The sequence below is a fragment of the Colobus angolensis genome, unplaced genomic scaffold (genome assembly GCF_000951035.1).
Source record: "Colobus angolensis palliatus isolate OR3802 unplaced genomic scaffold, Cang.pa_1.0 Scaffold85, whole genome shotgun sequence".
Classification (NCBI taxonomy): Eukaryota; Metazoa; Chordata; class Mammalia; order Primates; family Cercopithecidae; genus Colobus; species Colobus angolensis.
In genome coordinates this window covers 2,434,942-2,460,432 of record NW_012122376.1, presented here as the reverse complement: position 1 = coordinate 2,460,432, position 25,491 = coordinate 2,434,942, and the positions used below count along the sequence as shown (strand labels likewise).

Genomic DNA, 25,491 nt, shown 5'->3' with positions numbered 1-25,491 from the left:
ACAGTGTAAAAGTGTTCCTATTTCTCCACATCCTCTCCAGCACCTGTTGTTTCCTGACTTTTTAATGATTGCCATTCTAACTGATGTGAGATGGTATCTCATTGTGGTTTTGATTTGTATTTCTCTGATGGCCAGTGAATTTCTGCATTTTTGTAGATACAGGTTTTCACCATGTTAGCCAGGTTGGTCTCAAACTTCTGACCTCAAGTGATCTGCCTGCCTCAGCCTCCCAAAGTGCTGGAATTACTTGCATGAGCCACCATGCCTGGCCCTCATACCTGCTTTTGAAAACATGTCTAGCTACTTTGTATTTTATGCTAGACACTGTATGGCAGTGCCATAAAGGATCCAGATGATTTTCCCACCAGAGAGAGTACAGCCTTTTATCTGTAGGAAAATTGGACTGATGTGATCAGTCTCTCACTTGCCAGGAATTGAGCTGGGTCAGGGCCGGGTTGCACTTTCAGTAAGGCTCAGTCCAAGCCTTAGTAAGGCTCATCCTCAAGGACGCCTCCTTAATGGTGACCATCCTAGGCTTTAATTTAGGGTCTGGAGTATCAGTCCTTTTGGCCCCAAAACACTACAAAAGACTACAGAAGAAGTTAAGTTCTATCTTTTGGAAACTAGAAGCATACTCTTTAGTCTTCTTGCCCATGCAACTTGGGCAAGAAACATGACATGGGAGACCAGTTATGTGCTTGTCGCAAGCCCCATTCCTCTAGCTGAACCTTGTCTCCCAAGTTACCAGCAGATTGTGGCAGATCTCACTCAGCCTTTCTCACCCAGTGCCTCAGTCTCCTAAACAATGCCAGAAATTATATGTACACTTATACTACTTCGTCAAGCAAACTTTCAACACGTCTTTTTTTTTCCCCCACTATTAACACTTTAAACATCACCAGAAGCAGATTGCTTTTACTATTGACTGACTTACTATTGTTAACAGTCTAAAAGCAAACTTTTACACGGCCACTGTTTAAAATTAACTCAAATCTTGAGTAAGTGATGTTTTGACTATTTTTTCAAATTTTGATTTTCTATTTGAGGAAATGCCTCAAACTATATCTTAGAAGTTTAAAAATATTCATCGCAAGTTGGCTGATGCCTGGTGTGCTTCGTGGTAGAAGACAACTGAACATCTCATCTCAGATAAGAGGCATTATCATCTCATAGTTAGCAACTGCAAGTAACAGCTGTGATGTGTTGCAGACCCTTTAATTCATATCCATTGTTAAAGGTCAGATCTTATCCCTCACCAATCCAAGAATGATGCATGTGTCAGCTGTCATGAAGCCTCTTCTGGGATGAGTGGAGAGACGAATTTATACAACTGAGTAGACATCTGCCATTTTTGCCTGCTTGCCTTCTATTCTCCTCTTATACCATCCCAGAACCCAGGGTTATTTTGGGGAACCACGGTTCTCCCACCCAGTCCTTGTGATTTTGGTGGACTATCTCCTTCTCCCAGTGCCAAGAGTGGACGCATGGCCCAGGCTTGGCCAATCACTGTATTCTACACCTTTTGACTACATTGATCATTTCAAATGGGGGCACATGACCTCAGAGACTCTATTTGAGGACTTTCATTTACATCATTGAGGAAGACAATGTTTGCAGCTGGGGTTGCTGAGAAGGGGAGACAAGACTGTAGCTGTTGGCAGCCATCTTGCCATTATGAAGGTCGGCTCTCTCTGAGGGCAGAGACAAGAGAAAGAATAAATTCCAGTCTCAGGAACACTGGTTGAGTCCCTGGAGTCTGTCATATCTAAAGCGAGAAAATGCCCCTGGACTTCTGCGTATTGTAAACAGAAAACAAATTCCAATTTAACATAAGCCGGCTTTAGTTTTCTGCCACTCATAACCAAGAGTTGATTTATTAGGTAATTCTTACTAACTGATCATCAGTCTCAGCCAGATTTCATTCCAAGAAAAAAGGGCTAGAATGGTGCATCGGGTCCAGAAAATGCAGATAAAATTAAAGTGCTCCTATTGCATTACACTGAGTGGAAATCCATTCTTGGGAGTTGGCTCTGTCACAATGAAAATATGGACATCAATAAGCCACTAAGCTTTGGACAAGCAGAGAAATGCAGTTTTAGGGGGTGGGCTAGCAGCTAGAGAGAGTAGTTTAATAACCAGATTGAGATGATCTAAGACAGTTGTAAATATTGACCTGAGCCTTGCAAAATATTAGAACTGGAGGTGAAGATTTTGTGTCATATTAACAGAAGTGATAGAGGAAATGGGCCGGGTGCAGTGGTTCACGCATGCAATCCCAGCACTTTGGGAGGTTGAGGTGAGCAGATCACTTGAGGTCAGAAGTCCAAGACCAGCCGGGTCAACATGGTGAAACCCCATCTCTACTGAAAATACAAAAATTAGCCAACCATAGTGGCGTGTGCCTGTAATCCCAGCTGCTCAGGAGGCTGAGGTAGGAGAATCGCTTGAACCCAGGAGGTAGAGGATGTGCTGAGACAAGACTGCACCACTGCACTCCAGCCTGGGTGACAGAGTGAGACTGTCTCAAAAGTATATATAAAAAAATGTGATAGATGATATATTGGAGCATTCTGAAAGGGTCCAGAGAGGCAATGCAGTAAAAAACAAGCAGACAGAAGACAGAACCTTGGGAGTTGCATACATTTAGAAGGCAGGTGGAGAACAGGAGTGGGGAAAGAAGCTAGTAGAGTGGTCAAAGGGGTCAGAGGAGAACAAGGCAAAACCTGGGACCAAGAAATCCAGGGGCAGCAGTTGCAAGCAAGAGAAAGAAATCACCAACGACAAATAATAATTAAAGACCCTAGAGAATGTAAGAGAAGCAAGGTATTTACCAAGGCATTATTGACCTTGCCAAAAGATGTTCCAAGCAAGTGGTAGGGTAGAACCAGGCTGCAATAGTTACATGGCAAAACCCATGGTACAAAGCAGCCACGAAAAGCAGTCAGCTACCTCTGAGATGACTGGTGGCTGAGGCAGAGGCAGAAAGGCAGGCAGGTGCAGAGGTAACAGTATGGAAATTGGAGTGCTAACCCTCAAAATTTTGTGAATACCATTATATTGTTTTTAATTATAGATCACTGTGTGGGATGCGTCTCGTTATCAATGGGAAGGTACAAAAGAACTTTCTCAGTAAATAAAAGAAGGTTGTAATGCAGAGCAGCACAGGCACAGGGAAATTATTGACATAGTCTCATAGCTGTTTGGTGAGAATGGGACCCAAATATGAAATTGTGCACTATGAGAGGGATGATACATTTTTGCTAAGCATTTATTGTGCAAGGGGACATGGTGGACCCTAAGGGGTAGGAAAGAAGTTCCTGCCTTTAGAGAATGCCAGTCTTCATTAAGGGTGGTTGCAGGGAAAATCTCTAGGATGCCTCCTCTGAGCAGAGCTAATACTAAGTCTCCCGCCCACCTTTTCAGTGGGTTATGGGTCTTCCTCATTATACATACACACAAATACACACACACACACCTGCATGCACACAAGCTACATGAGATATACTCAAAGACTCCTCATTGTTTTTCTGAAATTTAAATTTAACCGGGCATCCTGTATTTTATTTGGCAATGCCACTTTCCACCCATGTTTGCTGAATAAATACAGAAGTATAACTGGGGCTGGAGTGGCAAGAAAAATCTGGGAGAGGAAAATAATTCCCTCTAAACCTAATCTCCAAAAACAGTTATAAAAAAGTAGCACAGTGCTTAGGGCAAAGCACTGGCAGAGCCGTTGAGACCTCTGTGACATAAGGAACATGTATCTGGTCTCTGCCTCCTGTTCCCGGAACAGAACTTCTAAAACCCCTGTAATTTCTTGGGTGACAAGAATGTCTTTTGTTCTAATAAGGTGACTCTTGGTGAGCTCCTGGACGGGGGCTGGTCCCCAGAAAGACTGAGCCATAATTAGAAGCTGGGAACTTCCAGCCCACCCCCATCCTCTGGGGAGGGGAGAGAAACTGGAGCTGGAGTTAAAAATTGATAATGCCAAAGTGATGAAGCCTCCACAAACATCCTGAAAAGAGGAGATTCAGTTTTCAGAGTGGTGAACACACCCACGTGCCAGGAGGGTGGTGCACCACAACTCCACGGGGACAGGAGCTCCCGCACTCAGGACCCTCCAGACCGTGCTCTATCTGCACCTCTTCCTCTGGCTGCTCATCAGTGTCCTTTACCATATATTTTATAATAAAGTAGCAAGACTAAGTCAATAAGTGAGTCCAGAGTCATTACAGCAAATTATTAAGCCTGACAAGGGGGTCATGGGACTCCTTCACTTGTAGCCAAGTGCGAGTGAAGTGTGGGTCACCTGGGGATTGCAACTGGCATCTGAAGTGGGGCATCTTGTGGGATGGAACCCTTCACCTGTGGGGTCTGTGCTAACTCCAGGTAGTCAGCATCATAATTGAACTGTAGGGCACTCAACTGGTGTCCAAAGTTGGAGAATGGGTTGGTGCGGGAAAAAAAAAAACCCACGTCTGGTGACCAGAAGTGAAGTGTAAGCATCAAGGCCATGGTTTGCATTTTCTGTCAACAGCTGCAATGAGACGATGTGAGAGAGGCTGTGAGAAACCCATGGCAGAGCACCAGCGGGGGCCACAAGACAGATGCAGAGGGAACCAAAGAGCAGGGCCTTCTAGGCACACCTGCCCCTCCTCTCTTCAACACCTGCGTTCTGTCCTCTGCGAGCTCCAGAATGGCAAGTCCTGAAGTGAGAACCCAGCTGTGCCTCTGGATGAATGTGACTTAATTTAGATAGTTGTCTCCCTTCAACAAACCAAACACAAAAGGAGAAACGCTGTGTGTGGCTGGACGGTCCTGACTATGTGGTTAATGGGATGTGGACACCCTGTGGTCAGTGGAGTCTGCGTGGTCAGGGAAAGCTTCAGGGAGGAGGCAGGCCTGTGGGGAGCCTTCAAGGAGGAGGAGAACATAAATAGGCAGAAGTCTCTTCTTAGGTTCTAAATCTGAATTTGTTGTAATTAAACCTAAACACTAAGCCAAACACGACATCAAGATTGTGGCTGGCTTTATTAAATACTCCTTATGTTGTAGACTTTGCTCTTCTTCAGCAACAAGAAACTGCCTTCTCTTCTCTTGTTAGACAATGGTGCCATCAAACCCGTGGACACCAGAACATCTTAGGCACTGACAAATCAGGAATGATGCCGTCTCGTCGCAGCCACGTATGCATGTGAACATATGTGAGCCACACCACCAAAGCTAACAGGTATTTATGCTCAAGTCTTCAGATTTTGCAGTTTCTTCTTTTACTTTTCAGTAAGACATTATTACTTACTTGCATAAATTAGCCATGGTGGTTCAGATGAAGACACAACAGCACACATTGCTACTTTCCTTACAGTTTCTTTGGAGCAGAAATGCAGAGCAGCTTGGCTGGAAGACCCCAGCCTGAGGGTCTCTCATAAGGGTGCAGTTGCCACCTGAGCCTGCAGCTTGGTTGGGATGAAAGGACCCATTGCAAGATGGCACCCTAGCATGCCTGGCAAGTCAGCGCTGGCTGTCGGCTCTCCACACGGCATCTCCATCGGGCTGTTTAAGTATTTTCGCGGCTCAGCAACCGGCTTCTCCCACCAGTTGAGAGGGCCAAGAAACCCAGGTAAAAAGTATTATGTCTCTTATGACTTAACCTCAAGATCACACACTTCTGCTTTCTTCTATTGGTGACCCAAACCAACCCTGCCTCACAAAGGAGAGGGCCTTGGAAGGGCAAGGATCACCTTGGAAGCTGGCTATCACAAAGCCCTTGAATTCAGCTTTGAAAATGCAAAGTATGGGGTCAAAGTCTCTCACCTGGGAAACAGAAGAACATTTTAAGATCTTAAAAGGAATAAGCCAGACATATAAGATGACCACATAAAAGGGTGGAAGAGAATACATACACCTCATCAACACCATCTATTTCAAGGTGTGAGCCCCATCCATCCATCCGTCCATCCATCCATCTGTCCGTCTGTCTTCCCACCCACCCATCTATCCACCTACACACATATCACTGGTATTCATCACAGAAGCTTCTGTGGTGAACTCTAGGAAAAAGTGGTGAATAAAAAAGATAAGTCTCTCTCCTTATGGGATGGAGAGTTAAAGCTGAAAGGCAGACATTAAATGAGGATATAAACAGATAAAGAAAATGGTGAGGCAGAGCGTGGAAGAAACAAAGAATAATTATATCAACCAACTGAGTGGGCATCTGTTTAAATGAAATAATGATGGAAGGAAGGCTTCCCTAAGGAAGGGTAGTTTTAAGGCAGAGACGAGAAGGGACTCATCCACCATGCAACTAGATGGGGTGCTGTAGGCACTCACGGATGGAGGTCAGGAACAGGCATTCCCAAGGAGGTTCCCAGGGCCCTCCTGGACAAAAGCCAGAGGAGGAACCAAGTCAGGAACAAGATGAGAAGCCAGGTGTGGAAGATGAGGCTATCACCATTGACCTGCGCTGGTTGCCAGGAGAAGCATGGCCTGAGGACTGCTGGAGGAGCTGAGGGTGGGGCAGGAAGCAAGCTTGGAGAGAAGGACATGGATGCAAGTCCCACAGCCATGGGAAAAATAGCCAGCTTGATTGCTAGAGAGGAGACCTGATGTCCCAGGTGGGGTAGAGCAGAAACCAGCTGGGGATGCTGTGGGGTGAGGATATGGTGTGAGGGAGGTGCTCCAAAGGGAGTTTCAATGCAGACAGAGTAGGGCATAGGGAGCATAAGGGCTGCAGGCCAAGGTCTGGCTGCCCTTTGGAACATCACCTCAATGGGGCCACATGTTAACAAGTTCTGCTTTGAATTTGGGACAAATTTTGGGAACACCCTCCACTCATAAATGAGACACACTCCAATCAATCAAGAGATACAACATGGACATTTTCAGGAAAAAAAGATTTGCCTGAGAGTCCATTGTTTATATAAAGTTTTCAATAATACTCTATTTTCAAACCTCTTCTAAAATTATACCCCCAAAATGTCGCTTGACTACTCAGAAACCTTCAATGGCTCCCCATTGCCTTCAGAATTGAAGTCAAGCCCCTAGCATGACATTCAGGGTCTCATTTAATCTGAAAACTCCTCACCCCAACCCAAAATCTAGCTGGAATAGGTACTTAATAGTCACTCGCAAACATAAACAGAGGACTGCAATTTGCCTCTCAGAGCACAGTCAACGCAGAGCCTTGTCCAAAACCCCTGCTATGAGACTTTCTATGGAAGGAAAGGGAGAAGTGGGGGTTTCAGCACCAGTTTGTACAGAAGCTAGGACTGGTAAGGTAATTAACGTTCCTTCTCATTTGAGCCTGAGATGCAGGGCAAGGAAACAGTAAGCATGCCGCTCCAAGTCATTGCACTTAAAATGAAACAGTTAGACTCATTTGCCATCATGGCTGCAGGAACTTCTTGAAAGGAGTTGCTCTGAGGTTAATGAGCATGATAGGCCAATTCTATGTGTGCTGAAATTCTTGGAATCTGAAAACATGGCAGTTGTAGCTGGTCAGCTTTCACTGAAAAATGTACGTGTGTTGTCTTTGAGGGTATTTACTTAACTAAAGAGGTACGTTTCCACAGCTTCTGGACATTTATTTTATAGGAAAAGATCTTTAAAGCTTCTCCAACTCATTTCCCCACCTGCCAACTCTGCTCGCCAGCTCTTTCCTCGTAATGCCTGCTGGAGCCAAAAGAACGTCTCTGTGTTCCTGTCTGTTATAACCAACAAAAATGCATCCAATCTTTTGTATTTGATTTAAGGACACTGTTTCTGTCCTTTCCAACTGATGGCTCCTTCTAACCCTGTCTGGGCAACTGAAGTATGTGGCATAAAAATCAGAATATTCGTTTAATCCTTGGAGCTGGGAGGATGACCAGTTTGTGTTTTGCCCATCACAGGCGTTTCCCATGGCAGCTGCATTCCCAGAAACACTTCCAGACTGAACCAGATGAGGCTCAGTACCTGCCAATGAAACAGCAGGCTGGAAAACTCAGTCTCTGGAGCTCCACCGAGACCATTCTGGAGATCAACCTCAGAAAGTTCCCTTCTCTTTTTACTTAAAACTGCAAGGCAAGGGTGTCTGCAGATCTGTGAATCTTCACTTTTCCACAGCAGATCCAGACATGAAAATCGCAGGACAGCAAATGCCCACTCTCAATGCTCCTTAGAAGCAAAGCCAGAGACATGGGCAGCTAGTGTCTGGCTGTCCTACAGCTCCCAGAGAGCTGATGCATTCCCACGAAGTCCACTTAGGAGATTTGCCTGTGTCAAGGAACACTAAAACCAGCAATAACTTTTGGCAATGCAAACACATTCCTATTAGCTGAATAGGCACAACCAGAGATTATATGCCTCCGTGGTCTTGTTTTGAACTATAAAAGAAGGAGATAGATTTCAAAGGAGATATGATAGAATTTTCTACCCCTGGTGGGTTCTTAACTCTTCCTTATGTTTGTACTGCAGGAGGAGTTAACATTTCCAAGAGTTCTGTTTGAGCAAGTTGCAAAGTAGCTCTGAAATGAAATGGCCAGTTTTAATGCAATTTTTAAAAGGGCAAAGTATCTTTATCACTTAGCACAGGGCCTGGCACATGAAGGATTCTCAATAAATATGTGTTGATTAAATGAATATACAGAAAAGACTCAACAGAAAAGCAGGGTAATATCTAATCAGTAACTTCTTCCCTCTCAAAAGTGTTAAGTCAAAACTCATGGAGATAATTCCACCCAATAGTATCCTACACAGGGCCTCCACCCTCAGCAGCTGAGCAGGTTTAGAGCCACTCAACTCTAAGCCCCAAGTTGTGCAGGGCTCAGTTTACATGGCTATACATATAAATTGATGAAAAAATACACCTGATGAGGTATTCAAGGTGCAAAAATTAAAGAAACTGGTTGGGCATGGTGGTTCATGACTGTTGTCTCAGCACTTTGGGAGGCTGAGGCAGGTGGATAGCTTGAGCTCAGGAGTTTGAGACCAGCCTCAGCAACATGGCAAAACCCTATCTCTACAAAAAATAATTTTTAAAATTAGCCAGGTGTGATGGTGCACTGATTGTGCCACCATACTCCAGCCTTGGTGACAGAGTGAGACTCTATCTCAAAAAATAAAAACAAAAGAAATTGTTAAAAGTCCACAACAGCTAAAATAGCATTTTGCAAGTGGTATAATGTGTTCCCCCATGATAGACAAATACATTTTAAGAGGTAGACAACACACTTCATTTTAATCAGTTTTATGCGTCTGAGAAAAAAAAAAATCCGTTAAGTACTTCAAGCATGTATAAGCTATTAATATGATAAGCTATAATACTAACGATGTGATTGCTTTTATAATTAGATTAAATTCACACTGGTGGGACCTGGGTGACCGAAGTTTGAGAAACATGGATGTAAACTACGTTGCCTACATGTACAGAAACATCGCTGCGAGTCTGTCAGTGATGGGAAGTGCTGTACCTGTGATGTTTCTGCAATTGGTGAATCCACCCACGGCCCTTCTGAGGAGTCCTTCCTGAGACACCTCTGGGCTGGGACCTGCCAGGTGATGCTGAGGAACACAGCCAAGCTAATGGCTCCCATGGAAACAGGACATCTTAACAGAGACCCAATCCACAACCCTGGATCTCAGTAGCTCTGTGCCCTCACCAACTCTGTTTTGGGATTTTGATAAATCTTTAAACAATATGCTTGGAAAACTAGTAGATTTAAGCAAAAAGAAGACTCTTAGTACCTTTGCTGAGTAAAAAGTGCATATGACAATTGTTATGCCCCCGAATGAAACCTTTTTGTGTGCCAACTTTAGAAAAAGGTCAATTTAATTTCAAGCAATTAGCAGAAAGGCAGCCTTGAGGCATGGATCAATGCAAGGAATGTGAAATGCCAGAGCTAGGTCAAATACTGAAGAGTTGGGAATTAATTTTTTTAAAGAAACTTTTTTTTTCCCCCCAGGGAAAAGAGCCTAATGATTAGGTTTGATTCTCAGTAACTGATTTAACGTACTGAACATAGCTATTTTATTTATGTCTATAGGTACATCCATAAAGAGCCAAATTCCTGCCATATTTTCTTTTATACCATTTTATTTTATTTTATTATTTTTCAAGATGGAGTTTTGCTCTGTCACCCATACTGGAGTACGATGTTGGCTCACTGCAACCTCCACCTCCCAAGTTCAAGCAATTCTCCTGCCTCAGCCTCCCAATTTTATGCCATTTTAAATTAATTATGTGAAAAGGTAGGGTGTGTCTCAGCCATGATCCAGCATTTGAGATCTGTTTCTTTATAATCTACCCACAGCAAACATACACATGTATTTCCCATGCTCTGTCAGCTGAGAGGGCCTAGAAGCAATGACTGCCCAGTAGCAGTGAGCCTATCTAGTACCTAGTCTCTAATACCATTCTCCAAGGAATCAGGGCTCGTGGAGAAATGGCTGACTTTAGGACAGGAACAGGAAATATACCAGATCAATCCAGTGCAGATTGCAGTGCCAGAAAGGAAGGAAGTGCTAGAACACACACACACACACACAACTCTCACAGTTACACCATCTCTCTCACACACAACCATCTCTCTCACACACACTCTCACACATTCTTACACATACATACACTTTCACACAAACTCACAAACATACACCACACACTCACATATACTTTCACACACAAACTCACACACATTCACACTCTCTCACTCACATACACCCACACACTCCGAGTCACTCTGTCACACACAAATACACACACATTCTAACACACAGATACACTTTCACATACATTCAAACTCATGCAGTGACATTCACACTCACACATTCTCAATGTCACACTCTCTCACACACATTCTAACACACACACTTTCACACACATTCAAACTCACTCACATTCACACTCACACATTCATACACCCACACTCTCTCACACACCTTCACACATGCACGCATGGGTGTATGTCAAAGAGACACAGGAACCCATGAAAAGAACTCTCAATGGCCAAAGTAGGAACAATTTGAGCAATAAAATAAATAAGAGTATTGGATTACATTCTAAAGTATAAAATAAATATCTGTATTAGTCTATTCTCATGCTGCTAATAAAGATGACCCATATGGCTGGGGAGGCCTCACAATCATGGCAGAAGGTGAAGGGGAAGGAAGACACATCTTACATGGTGGCAGGCAAGAAAGCATATTCAGGGGAACTCCCCTTTAAAAAACATCAGATCTCATGAGACTTATTCACTATCATGAGAACAGCATGGGAAAGACCCGCCTCTGTAATTAAATTACTTCCCACCAGGTCCTTCCCACAACATGTGGGGGAATGTGGGAATTACAATTCAAAATGAGATTTGGGTGGGGACACTGCCAAACCATATCAATAACCATGAGACCACATTAATGTCATTAAATGATTAAAAACATAAATAGGGAGCACAGACAAATCTCACATGCATGAGAATTCCAAATAATGGATGCAGCTACCTCCCCCTCCAGGGGTGCAGCGTAACTACCCACTCCTCAAGTGTGGGAGGCGCACAATGGCCTCCCTCCAGGCAACAGAGCGTGGGAAGGGGAAAAAGGAACTTTACAAGTGGAGAAACCCAACAAACACAACCTCAGCCAGGTGCTGAAGCATCCACAGATAAGACATATGGACAGTATGTCCCCTCGACATGGTGTAACAAGACAGGGAATTTGCCTCTGTGATCTGCTGCCCACAACAGACAAGCCCAGTCCTATCATGAGAAAAATGTTGGAAAATCCCAGCTGAGGGAAAGTCTATGCCACACCTGATCACTACTCCCCCAAACTGTCTAGGTCATCAAGAACAAGAAAGGCCCAAGAAACAGCCACAACCAAGAGGAGCCTTCAGAGACACGACACTGAACATGATGTGGGTTCCTAGAAGAACCATCAGAAAAAGAACATGGAGTCAAAGCTAAGAAAATCGGAATAAGGTATGGACATGAGCACATAATAGTCCATTGATATGAGCTTGTTAATTGTGACAAGTGTAATAACAGGGGAGACTTGATGTGAGGTACATGAGAACCATACTATCTTTGCAATTTTTTTTATATATTAAAAATTGTTCTTATATAAAAAGCTTATTTTTAAAGATCTAGTGAGAGTAATCTTGGGAGGATGGAAGGGTGGGAATCGACTTTTATTCTTCCTTGCCCCAATTCTCCAGTGGGCAGATTTCTCTAAATGCAGACATGCAGTCTTGGGAGACACGTGTTTCCTTTTGACCATTTACATGTGGTGCCCACCATGCATTCTCAGTGGGGATGAGCAAAATTGGTACCAGGAAGGCGATGAAAATTCTTAGACGTTACAAAGGTTGTTACCCTCCAAAGCTTAGCTTAGCACAACCCAACAAAATCTTGGTCCTTAGTGTTTGAGTTCTCTTGTTAGGGAGAAATTAAATTTAAATTCATTTAATTTTTCTCTTTAGGAGGTGGTAATAAAAAATGCTGGTAAAGCACTAGTGTACACCACGAACAATGCATGTCTTCCTCACATTCTCAGGGACACATGCAAGACACAAGAGCATGAAGAGTGTGTTAAATACATCCGAAAGGAAATTCTTCCCACAGGGGCTCTCTATACAGCTATATGTTACATTCTACAAGGGTGCTGTAGTCAAGTGTTAATATGATTTTATATGTGTGGTTGCAGGCACTATCAGGATAGGTACAAAAATGTTTCTCACTTTTTAAGGAAAGAATAGGAGGATTTTTTAAAAATCTGAACTTTACATTTTGGTTGAACAAAAACATCTTCATTGCCATCACAACTACTTATTGAGTAATTATTAAGGAACGGTCCTCCCTGGTTACATGTCGCAACTTCAGAGAAATTCAACAGTAAACACATAGAGGAAGGCTTCCTCAGCTTTCCTGTGACATGAAATTATCAAATGCAACATTAATACACATTAAATCTCTTGGGAAGATAGGCTCTTCAGTTTATAGTAAGATTTTAGAATCCTAATCCCTTCTGGAAGTTATACGTTCTTCCAAATGACCTCAATACCCAGAATATTCTCTCTCTTATTAAAAAAAATCTCAGGCTTAAAAAGAAAAAAATATTAATTGTCACAAATGAACTACACAAAGGTAATTGTAAGAAATGGGGAACCGAGGTATGCAGTATATAAAAATTCTCTGCAGTGTCCTTGCAATTTTTCAATAAATCCAAAACTGTTTTAAAATAAGTTGTTTATTTTTTAAAATCCCACATGTCTGACTAAGTACTTATTTAAATCTCTTACAGTCTGTGAGCTTCTCAAGGGCAGGATTGGGTCCCATTCATCCTTGTTTCCTGGGAACTTGACCTCGGGTCTCAGAGACAGCAGGCATTCATACGTCCTTGGGCAAACGTACAACTGAAAACAGAATTCATCAAACTCCTTCTCTCCTAATATCAAGCAACTATAAGCCCTACGTGTTGGTTAAACAAAAAGCATTACTCAGGATTATAAAAATATATTTTACAATTTCTGTCTAAAGAAGGTAAATTCATGGTATCTCCTGCATTATCCAAATTTGTTATTTTAAAATATGATTTTTTTTCAAAAGGACCCAGTTTAATGATGATGACAGAAGCTTGCAGGGGAAGGAAAAGGTACAGAATCTAAGACAACTCGATTCAATAAAAACAATTTAAAAGTATGATATTAAGGCCTTGCTAAGAGGTCATAAGAAAAAAGTGGGTGGGTGGTGAGTGTTGTTGGAAACGCAGAGCCCCTCCTTGATTGAAGGAGAGCTCCCTAAGCCAGGGACACAGTTGAAACAAGTACAATACCTTGGACTGCTTTCTCCTCTTTGTGTGTTGGCCAAAAAGGAGGAGTGAACAGGAAAGACCCTGGCAGGGAGCTGGGACGCAACAATCACATCTTGTTGAAGAAAGCCAGATCTCCCTCGGAGGCAAGATGGGCAGGGAGGAAGAGTGCTCTGGCAAGTGCTCACCATGTCTGCCCCCTGAACCGTGACCTCAGTTGTCTGGAGTCAAGATTTATGAAGCAGTCCTGATATGATGCCCAGGGGAAAGAAAGTTAAAGATTTTTCTGAAAGGTAGCAGAGCACTATGCAAAGAACACTGGATTTCAAATCTGACAGGCCTTGGCCCAGATGCTAGTCTTCTCACTTAACGGTCTACCTCAGGGTGGGCCGGGGGAGTGGGGAGCTTCAGCATCCTCATCTGCAAGTGTGCACAACAGCATCCACTTTGCAGGGCTGCTGGGGGCATCCAGTGAGCTGATATCTACGGAACATGTACCCCAGAGGTTGCAAACTATGGCCCTTGGGCAAAGCCAATGCACTGCCTGTTTTGGTTCAGCCTGCAAGCTAAGACTGGTTTCATGTTCTAAAATTGTTTAAAAAGATTTTTTCATGACACATGAAAATGATACTAAATTTAAATTTCAATGTCCAGTAAGTTTTATTGGAACACAACCATGCTCATTCATTTATGTATTATCTATGGCTGCTTTTACACAACCACCCAGTTGAGTTGCTGCAGCAGGTATCATTATGACCTGTGCTGCTGAACATATTTACTGTTCAGTTCTTCCCAGAAAAATCTGCAGAAGCCCAGTCTGGCTCCATCCAAGGCCAAGAGGGGGATCCCAGTAACTGCCAGCTTCCTTTCCTTCCTCATCTTTTCTCACCGTGCAGTGGTTCTCAACCAGTGGCAATTTTGCTCCCCAGGGGCCATGTGGCAATGCCTGGAGACATCTGTGAGTGGAAGAAGGTGGCACTGGCATCAGTCGGGTAGAGGCAAGGATGCTGCTACACATCCAGGAACTCCCAGGCCAGCGCTCTCCCCGACACATAGCAAAGGCTTATCCAGCCCTGGGGTAGTGATAGGAGGACCCAGTGAGGGACAGGAGAGAGGCTGGCATTTGCTGAGTATCCAGCATTCGTAGGGTGTGGCATCAGGTCACAGGGCCACCATCACCATCTCCTTTACAGCTAAGGAAACAAAGGCTGAGCAAGGGCTAACGACAGGCCCAATGCCACATAGCAAGGCAGAGGGAGTCCAAATCCATTTCTGTAGGCCCCAACATCCACTGTTCTTCTCCTACCATGGATGGCAATGATTCTTGAAACAGGTGAGCTCCCAGCCAAGATACAAGGGTGCCAGCTTTTACTTCTCCAAATCCTCTCCCTATAATGGTGGGTTATATGAGGCCCAGTGCAGGAGTTGGGGCCTCCAGCAGCCTCCCGTGTGGCAGATACAGCTTCATGAGGATTGTCAGGCCAAGGGTGGGGTTGGGGTTCCCATAGAAGGTAAGAAGGTAAGAAGCTGGATGGGATAGACCATACCCAGGAACCCAGAGAGTCTGGAAACAGTGTTCCAACCATGAGCCACTATGCATGTCCCATGAGGAGATCTACTCCACAGTAGGTATTTTAGTCATTACATTCTTAAGTGGAAACACCATTGGCTGGCTTGGAAGCTAATGTCAAATAGATGCTTCCTAAGTCCGAAAGGCTAACTATTGAGCCTGCTCAGCCAAGCTGGAGGTGCTACCATTTAGCCTGAGCAACTCCTGCAATTACCTCTTAGATAAAGAGGAAAATCCTTCTCTATAGGTCTGACTATGTCAACCCACCCATGTAGAGTAACAGCACTGCTCCTGGCACAGAGCCACACTGGGGAAGGTGTTCCAGGTAAGACACCACATAGCACTAAAGTGAAGAAGGTAGCATTCTGTCAGCTAGACGCAGCCTCCAGATGATTTTAAAGGACCCAGAGTCACCAAAAGGAGCTAGGAAACATCTAAAAAGTTGTGGTAGTCAGAGTGCTTTGCAAACTCTTCACAGAAATGGGCAAGGCTCAGGATCCAGGCACAGATAAAGTCTCAGAGTCAGTCAACAAGCATCCTGCAATCACTCCACTCTGTGCCAAGCACTGCACCAAGGTGGAAGGGCACAGAGCTGTGGCTGCTGCCCTGAGGGAGGGCACAGGCTGGTTGGCAGAAGCAGAGATACAAACTAATAATGATGGTACTGTGTGATCATGCCAGAGAGCTGAGTCCCAAGTCATGCACGGTTGGGGTCGAAGGCCAACATAGAAGGTAGAGGTAGTACCTGAGGCACAGTCAAAATTAATCGTTGAAAGCCTCACAGCTTTCATGCTTTTATACAGGTTCAGCATTTCTTCTCCACAGAGCACTGGGGCGTTGTTTATTGGGTTGAGCACAGTTGAAGTGGCTTATTTTAGGGGTTGTGCTATTTCATGATATCCAACAGAAAGAACTAGAACTGCTCTTAGGAAGTAAGAAGCTTGCCTCATGAGAGGCAGAAGGAACCAAGAAAACAGCAGATGCCCACATGCTCCTTGGGGATCCAAGGGGATGTGATCACCTATGTCACTTAAGTTGCATCTTGCAGCATCTGTTTCTGCCATGTGCAAGGCTGAATTTGCATGAATTAAATGTGTGCATGATATGATTGCACATCACAGAGATCTGTACAACTTATAAAGACAAAGGTATGGGAAGGAAGAATTTGGCCAGAAGGCCAGGGGTGCAGGATGGGTTTCACAAGATAAGGTGCCATTTAAGAATGAGTGCTTAAGTGGTGCTTCAAGAATGAGTAGGACTGAGGGAGTCAGGGGGACATAGGGATAGAACATAGTGCAAGCATGGTGGTAAAGAACATGGCCTATTTAGGCAACTAGCTGCCCTGACAAGCTTCATGGCTAAGATGTAGGAGTGGGGGCTCTAGAGTCCAGATGGCCCAGGCTACCCAGTCCCATGGACATCATGCTAAGAAGCCTGGCTTTGAATTCAGGTGTCATCCGGGACTTCCAAAGGACTGGAAAGCAGGAAGGGAACAGGCTCTATCTGTGCCTTAGAGAGAGCACCCTGCCTACTTTTATAGAATGGAGGAAGACTAATGCAGGCAGTGGTAGAGAGCAGAAAGAAAAAGCTCATGTCAGGATACTGGGCCAGGAGAGTTAAGAAGTGTTTCAAACCTTACTATTTCAGGGGAGAAGGAAGATGACAACCCTATCTTCTAGGGACAATTAAGTGGGAGGCAGAGTCTACCTTGAGGGACAATACATTTGCATAATTGGGAACTTTCAGCTGGGGGTACCTATAATTGATTGGAAGCAGAGGATTAGATCTCAGGGGTCAAAGCAGAATGAGAGGTGTGGATTTTAAGTCAAAGCATGCTAGATGACAAAAGCCGAAGTTATTGTTCGTAACACCTGACACAGCGGTTCACCCAATGGGAACTCCACATGTGGTGGCTCTCACTGCCACTGTCACTCATGCAAGCCCCCAGGTGCTACTAGGCCACGAGGTCACAGTTGAGAGGGACATCACCAGCGGGACCCTTCTTCAGAAGTGGGGCCACAAAGAAACTCAGAGGAGACCAAGAGTGAGGGACAGAGCCAGGAAAATGAATGAAAAGCAAGAACAAAAACATATGAGAAGAAACAAGAGAATGGGGTCTCAGGAGCCCAAAGAAGAGAGGATTTCAGAGGAGGAGAGGGAATGGGTGTCAAGATACATAAGATAAAGAGTGAAAGGTGTGTGCTGGCTTTGGAAATGAGGAAGCCATCTCTGACCTTGGCAAAGGCCGTTCCAATGACATGTTGGGAATGGGAGCTGCTACCGAGGGTAGGGAGGGAACTGCAGGGCGGTAAACCAGTGAATGCGGACCACCTTTCTGGGAAGTCTGGTTGTGAAGGAAAGAATGGGGATGGCTGTTGGAGGGGAGAGCAGGGCTCCGTTTTTTCAGCTGTAAAAAAAAAAAGGCACATGGAAATGTATGGAGTAGAATGTGCCTCTGTCACTTTAATTAGTTGCTATTTGATATTTGAGACCTGCCATATGCTAAGGGAAGCTTTGGTTTCATGTTCTAATGGGTTTGCCTTCTATTTTCCATTTCACATACTCTTTCTATAACTTCATTCTCACTCAAGAAAGCTGGAAATTGGACATTTCCTGGAGTATTCAAAGGCTGAGCTCAAGTGAGGTCATCTCATGATCAATCACATTTTGACACATCTTCGCTGGTTCCGCGGTTAATTTTTTCAAGACATGAAATTGGAGTTTGGTTCCTAAAGACACTTTAAACTTTTAGTGTCACCTTACATGTCTGTAGTAGTGTTAAGTTTCTAGCATATGTTACAGCCACTGTTTCATCTCATTCTCACAATGACCCTTAGAGGGAGGGAATGCAGATAAGCCTATCCCTACATTATAGACAACAACCAACGAACAAAAGTGCAAGCTCTCCAACACACACGAGGTGGCATCCCTTCCTGTCCCTCTACTCCTTCCACTAAATTATCAGTGGCAGTGATGGCTCGATTCTTGATTTGGAAAGGATATTCTAACATCCCATTCAGAGAGAAAGAGAGGGAGAACTTGACAGTAATTTTACCTAAATCAGCTCAATCGACTTGACTAGCACTCTGGCACTGGATGCAACATTAATTTCCCCAAGTGGATCTAAGCCTTGGGTGCTCACTAAAATCACCGGAGAGAGAGAGAGAGAGAGAGAGAGAGAGAGAAAGAAAAGAGAAAGAAGGAAAGAAGGAAAGAAGGAAGGAAGGAAGGAAGGAAGGAAGGAAGGAAAGGAAGGAAGGAAGGAAGGAAAGGAAGGAAGGAAGGAAGGAAGGAAGGAAAGAAAGAAAGAAAGAAAGAAAGAAAGAGAGAGAGAGAAAGAAAAGAAAAGAAAAGAAAGGAAGGAAGGAAGGAAGGAAGGAAGGAAGGAAGAAAGAAGGAAGGAAAGAAAGGAAGGAAGGAAAGAAAGGAAGGAAGGAAAGAAATCTGCGTGGGCCCACCCCAAACCATTTAAGCCATCTCAACAACTGGAGGTTGAACACTGTTATTTGTAAAAGTTTCTAGGTGATTCTAAAATGCAGCTAGGCTGAGAACCAGTATACATAGTAAGTCAATGACGTGGTGAACACCAAATTAGACAGGGGATTCTTTCTCTCTGGGGGTGTATATGATGGAAGCTCCCGCCACCTGCAGAGCCAGGGCCAAAACACAGGGGTTGTCCTTAACACCCTGAATCCACTGGCAAGTCCAACAAACTTTCCCTTCAAAATACGTCTCCAGTCCAGTCGCTTCTCGTGCTCTCCATGGTCAGTGTGGACGCCTCCCTCTCCTTCCTGGACAGTTGCGCTGGATTCCCCATGGCTCTTCTCGTTTCCATTCAGGGCCCCACACTGTAGTCTGTGCACAGCTGTCACAGATCATTGTTAAAACTCACTTGCACACCCTGCCCCAAGCCCCCAGGAACCTTCCCATAGCTGTTCTACCTTGTCAGGGCCCTGCTCATCTCTCTACACGCTCCCTCTTTGGCTCCCTCTGTCGCTGTTTCCTCAGCCTGGATGCTCTTCCCCAGAACTCCACATGGCAGGCTCACTCTTCATGTCATTTAGGTCACCCCCAGATGTCACCTCCACAGAGAGGCCTTCCCTGACCACCTTCGGGGCAGGGACGCAGCTCCAGCACCAGGTGTACGGCAGGCACATAATCCAGATTTGGGCATGAGTGACTGAACCCCCAGGAACTTGTTACCGCTTTTTAGCCCAAAGTGCTTTGGGACAAAGCACAGAGGGGCAGGTGACCAGGCTGCCTGAGGTCACACGCATGAGGGGTGGCCCCATGCTATGGCACCATAGGATGAAGAAGAACGCACATGAGGAGAGAGTGGAGGGAGAGTCAGAGCCCCGGGCCATGGGGTGGGGCCGTGGTTAGTGCCTCTGTGTCATGGGGTGGGGCCGTGGTTAGTGCCTCTGTGTCATAGAGCGATGTGCTTTTCATGCCAAGCTTAGAGTTTATCTTCACACTCTAGGATGTGGATGCGAGGAATACCTCAGAGGTTTTCAAGGAAAATCGTGATGAGTTAGATCTTCATTTTAGGAAAACAATTGTGGAAATCTGCCTGGAAGAAAGCCAGAAAGGATGTGACTTGGAATTTGAGGCCCCCTGTCTTTAGGTTCCCATGGCATTCCCAACCAGAAATTGCTGGCTAAACTTCCAGTTCTGGCTTACTGGACTTGTCACGGCCATCTGATAAAATGTTTAAGAGCTAGGGATTTCTAGCAGGGCACAGTGGTTCACGCCTCTAATCCCAGCACTTTGGGAGATTGAGACAGGAGGATGCTTGAGCCCAGAAGTTTGAGACCAGCTTAGGTGACAAAAGAGGCCTGTCCCCTGCCCCCTGATGCCCTCATCTCTACCAAAATAAATAAATAAAGAAGAAGAAGAAATTAAAAAGCTAGGCATTTCTTTATAAATAAGGAACGTGCTACATGGTTGTGAACACTGCATGTCACCTCTGGGGAAAGAGAGTCACAAAAAACTAATGTTATGATTTGGTAAGTCATAAAAAAATCAGAATATTTATCAGAGAGAGAAGGCCACAGTTCATGTCGTCATCTCAGGAGGAATGTCTGTTCCTTCCACAGTGAGGTCACACGCGGGAGGAGCCCTGTGGGGAATCTTGGCCCCTGCTGCTCCCGCATCACTCCAAGTCCGTCTTATTTCCCAGGCTCTAGACAACCTGCCTCCTCCCTGTACCTCCAGCCTCTTACACACTAGCTGGTCTCATGGCTGGTTCTTTAGAACTTATTGAAACAATTACCTTTCCTTCTTAGAAAGGGTTTTCCTGGCCAACCTATCAAAATCCCTCTCCTCTCCTGGCCCCTAGAATACTTTGTTGTTTTTTTCTTAACACTTATCACAATGTGAATTTATTTAATTATGTTTCCCTTACTGCAATGTAAGCTGCAGGTGGCAGAAAGCGTGCCTGCCTTCTGCATTGGCTGCATGCCTAGCACCTGGCACATAATAGGTGCTCAGTTAAAAACTGGCCAAACAGAAAGAGGCAGGGAGTGAGAAGCAAATCTAAAAGTCTATATTCTGAGGCACAGCAGGCACCGTTGTTCTGCAAAAAATATTCTTAACGTGAGTATGCTTTGCATACTGAAGATACACTGAATGATTCAGTTCAAAATGAAAATCTTGACTTACTGATAATGAGGACAGATACACACATACACACCTTTGGCCAGAATGCCTATTCCCACAGCATGTATACACGTCCTCCCCATGGGGAACTCTTGCAAACAGGTACACAGATGTAACACACTGACATGCACCACTTCTCACACAAGCTTTTGGGGCTACCCACCAAATATGAGTACACACTGTAATTTTATGGCCATACACTGATGCCATAAACTATATGTTGAGATGAGCCCACTGGCGTTACAAAATGCTGTCCCCAACTCACCTAGGTCGTCATGCCCCTACATAATGTCACTCACCTGGAATTATTTTAGTGCAGTGGGCATATGCCCGTCACCCACAGGGCTCTCATTCTGGAGGCAGAAACCCAGAAGAGTTGGGACAGCTACCTAATAATCATGGTTTTTCCTAGTTTTCTAAAAGATGATGCTTGTGATCCACAATTATCAGGCGGTAAGCTTGGCCAGCAGTAGATGTGCCAGTTCCTCCTCCAACACGCCTTGTGATGTCTGCCAGGTGGCTGGCAGGTAGGAAGGAGGAAGCTGGGGGGTCACAAACCAGAGAAGACCTAAACTGGTCCACCCCAGGGGCAGGCCCATAGCCCTCAGCAGCTTGTCCCTCTGATCCGCTCCAGGAAGGTTGCCAGACACAAGACAGGACACATCCAGTTAAATTTGCATTTCAGATAAGCAACACATAGGTCAAAAATGAAAGTATGTCCCAAATACTGCATGAGACCTATTTACACTAAAATTAAATACATTGTTTATTTGAAATCCAAATTTAACCAGGCATTCTGTACTTCTAACTTGCTAAATCTGGCAACTCTACCCCCAGGGACAGTCTATATAATGGCTCCCATCATCCAAGAAACTTTAGATTATTCCATGTTTTTCTATTATTCATGTCTCTAAATATTTTAAATCAACTTTCTTTATAACGAAAGCCCACTCCTCTTTTACTGTATCTATTATGTTGTTTTTAATTTTGCTGACCAATAGCATGATGGAATTTTCTTTAATATCTTAAGTTTTCCTTCCAGAAAATATCAACACCACTATACTTGACTTGTACCTTGTATATTCAATTTGCAACAATGTCCGTGAAACAACAACGTTAGAAATACGTGCACATTTGGCATTTGGGTCTTTTAATCAAACCACCAATCTTTCTAAAGGCTCAGTTTCCAAGGTAAGTTCCCTAGATGGAAATCACCTTATCATTACTCACATAAAGGCGGCCAACTGCAACCATTCCAGAAAGTGACAGCGGATGTTCACAATCTCAACTGCTTTTCAAAAAATCTGCTTTCTATGATGAAAAATGATCTAAAAATAGTTCTATAGAATACAAGGACCAAGCCATCTGTATGATCTCTTCAAAGAGTTCATATTTCCACAGATTTTTATCACTTTTCAACTGTTTCTACAAGCACTGAAATTTAAGAAAGTCATGTCAGTTTAGCAGATAAAACGCACCAAGATATTAAATTTAATCACTATTATTTCAATCATTTTATATTATTCTTTTACATCATAAAAGGTTCAAATCAAACATGTCAAAGTAAACAAAGTTTAGACTGCATTAAAACTCATGACAAGTGGGTTTTTAAGTTGCATAAATATATTTCTAGCAATAATCAATTCAAGGAAATCAGTGTTAATTAAATAGACATAAATATAGAAAAATGCCCATCATTCATTCAGTTAAACTGAACATGGAAGTTGTGTATCTGGGATCGTAACCCCTGGTTTTTGTTCAAAAACTAGTTTTCAGTAGATGCAAATAATGTTGGATCTCTCATCAGTACTGTCACATCAAAATTGGTTTGCATTTTATCTTCTTAAGAATAAAGCTTCCATTCTATAAGGACAGAGTTAGCATTAAAGTGAGTAGAGGCAACCCTTGAATGAAAGAATACCAAAGCAGCTAATGTGATTTAAAAGCTTTGGCAGTCTCAAAGCTGAGAGAAGAAGGAAAGGAACTCACCCTGGAGTCGAAGCTCTTCACTGGGATCCAGAGGTCTCCACTCCGAACAGAGACATTGACAACTTCATCAGCTCCTCCTTGGTCCCATAAGCTCACCCCTGAATCAAAAGGAAAACAGCCCCATATTTCACTCTAGTCAGGAAAAGTTTGGCATCAGAAGCTTATTACATAAATGACACAGTGAAAATATGTGGAAGTTAAATAAGCCCAGGGAAACACTAGAATCCATTAAGTCATGATAAGTGTTAAAACTGCTGAATTGTCTGTCAATCTAACCATGAAAATTTTGTAACTTAAAGAAAACAAAAGTTAATTAATTTGTTCCTTCAAGACCTATAACATGTGCTGGGGTATTATCATAGACAAGATATATAATTCAGTCCTTAGACAAACAACAAAAACGCAAAAGTGACTTTTTTGAAATGATGAATTGATACTTATTTAAGATCTGCTCTGTATTAAAAGTCACAAGGCTTTAGCTGTATTAAGACTAAATCCATTTATTTAAGTCCCAGCGAATCTGTTAAACATAATGCCAATTCTCCTCTCTGCACTTACGGAGTCTAATTTTATACGCTTTAGTAAGTGATTCTATAGACAAAATTAATTTTCCAGTTCAGACTGACTAGACTGGTTTATGTTTTAAAAAAATCAAGTCATTCAATAAACTATTATACGATCTTGTTTCTTGGGGTCCTGTCTGTTGAACCAGTTAATATACCGACATAGGTTCAATTTAGCCCCATTTCCATAAACAATCCTAATGGAAAGTATAACATTTTTCTCTTCTGGAGGGTGTATCACTTTCTCAACAAATACGCTAATTTCTCTGGGCTTGCTCTCCTGTGAGGTCATGCTCCTGCTATTTAGTTTGACCACAGCATATCCCTCAAGGTGAAGGATGGGACCAGATTCCCTCACATGTTATTCCCATTTCTTCAAGCAGGACTCATAATTTTCAGACCTGAGTCATAATAGCACAGTTTTAAGTTACTAAAGAGTTCACATTTATTGGGCACAAATGGTATTGAAATTTTAATCCTAGACATTTTACAGTTCCCCAAATACTTTTAAATCCACACCATTTTATCACGCTCAATGTGGAAGTCTGCAGTTATATTCAGGTTACCAAAGGATTACTACTCGCATAGTCACTGTCTGAAACAGCCTCTGAGAAATTCTCAAGCTGGTCACAGAACATTTAAAACTCTCAGGTGCTGAGGACCAAGGGGACAAGGAACAGGAATGAACTGAAAGTCCGACATATAGCCAATGGGAGAGGGCTGAGCTGCACCCCTGGGTCGCATGGGGAAGGAAGGAGGGAGGGGACTATGGGCCCGGGACGTGTCATCTTCAGTGTGGAGATGGGCTGAGTCTTCAGGGATGAACTTGCATTCAAGCGAGAAGGGTTCTGGTGGAGCAAGCAGAGGTGGTGGCTCTGATGGTGATATCTGTGACATATATGGAGGGCTGCCTGGAGGTGAAGAGTCGACTCTCTGAATGGGAGGCATCAGAAGTCCTTCCCCTGGCTGCAGGGGTGCAACCACTGGCACCATGGAGATCTTGAGTAAGTGTGTCTCCCTCCTCCTGTCACTCGAGCCCATGCCTTCCATGTGCTCAAAGGCAGAATAGCGCAGGCTTTGGAGGAAGACGCACCCCGCAGCTGCACCAGCTCTACCACACATCAGCTGCAGGGCCGCGGTCCAGTTGCGTCTCACGTTTACTCACCATTCACCAAGTATTCAACTCTCTACCTGGTGACAGGCACTCTTGTCAGTGACTCTAGATCTGATGCCCTCTGTTAAAAAAGCCCATTCTTTCTTCTTCATGCCAGCAGCCCCAAAGTGAGCCAGCTCCCTCTGTCTATACTGCTGACACCCTCATCTCCTGAACACAGCTTCATCCCAGAAGGCTTGCCTCTCTCTCCATCCTGTGCATTTCAGAGGGGGACGTAGAGAAAGCTACCCTCAGGACTTGCATTCTTGTGCTGGGAGAGAAACAATGAAAACAAGACCGTTTCAGAGAGCAACAAGTGTGTGAAACAGCAGGACCACAGCAACTCTGTTAAAACCTAACCTGCCTGTAAATCAAACATTATTTCAAACTTAAAAAATTAAGAAGAAAACCAGGGAGACAGCAGAACGGCTGGGGATGGTACTTCTGAAGAACAGGCCAGGAAAGTCCCCCTTTTTTGTTAGGAATGGGGAGCTTATAAGTTGAGAACTGACAATGAGAAGCCTCCAGCTCCACATACAGCCACGAGGACAGACAGCAGCAGAGGGAGCGCAAGACTTTCCTTTTCCATACAGTGAGGCAGAGTGTGGAGAGCCTGAGGGAAATCACATGACGTGTGAGGAGCACATGGGCCGGTTTCAACGGCACCTTTCTCGAAGCTTTGCCAAGACCTGGGTCTCTTGCTCAGGACCTCATGGGATTCACCCATTGGAATGCAAAGAAACAAAGTGAGTTCTGATCCAGCTATACAGCACCTGCAGAGG

General features: G+C 44.0%; 1 protein-coding gene across 1 annotated transcript in view; it reads right to left on the bottom strand.

Moving 5' to 3' along the window:
• The window catches only part of ADAM12 (ADAM metallopeptidase domain 12), a 325,280-nt gene extending 300,674 nt beyond the window's left edge, over nucleotides 1–24,606 (bottom strand). The window contains exons 1-2 of the mRNA XM_011930297.1: nucleotides 24,202–24,606; nucleotides 22,994–23,125 (exon numbers count right to left, since the gene is read on the bottom strand). Coding sequence (XP_011785687.1) covers nucleotides 22,994–23,125; nucleotides 24,202–24,606 — 537 coding nt within the window. The remainder of the gene's footprint in view (nucleotides 1–22,993; nucleotides 23,126–24,201) is intronic.
• Between the last annotated feature and the right edge of the window lie 885 nt (nucleotides 24,607–25,491).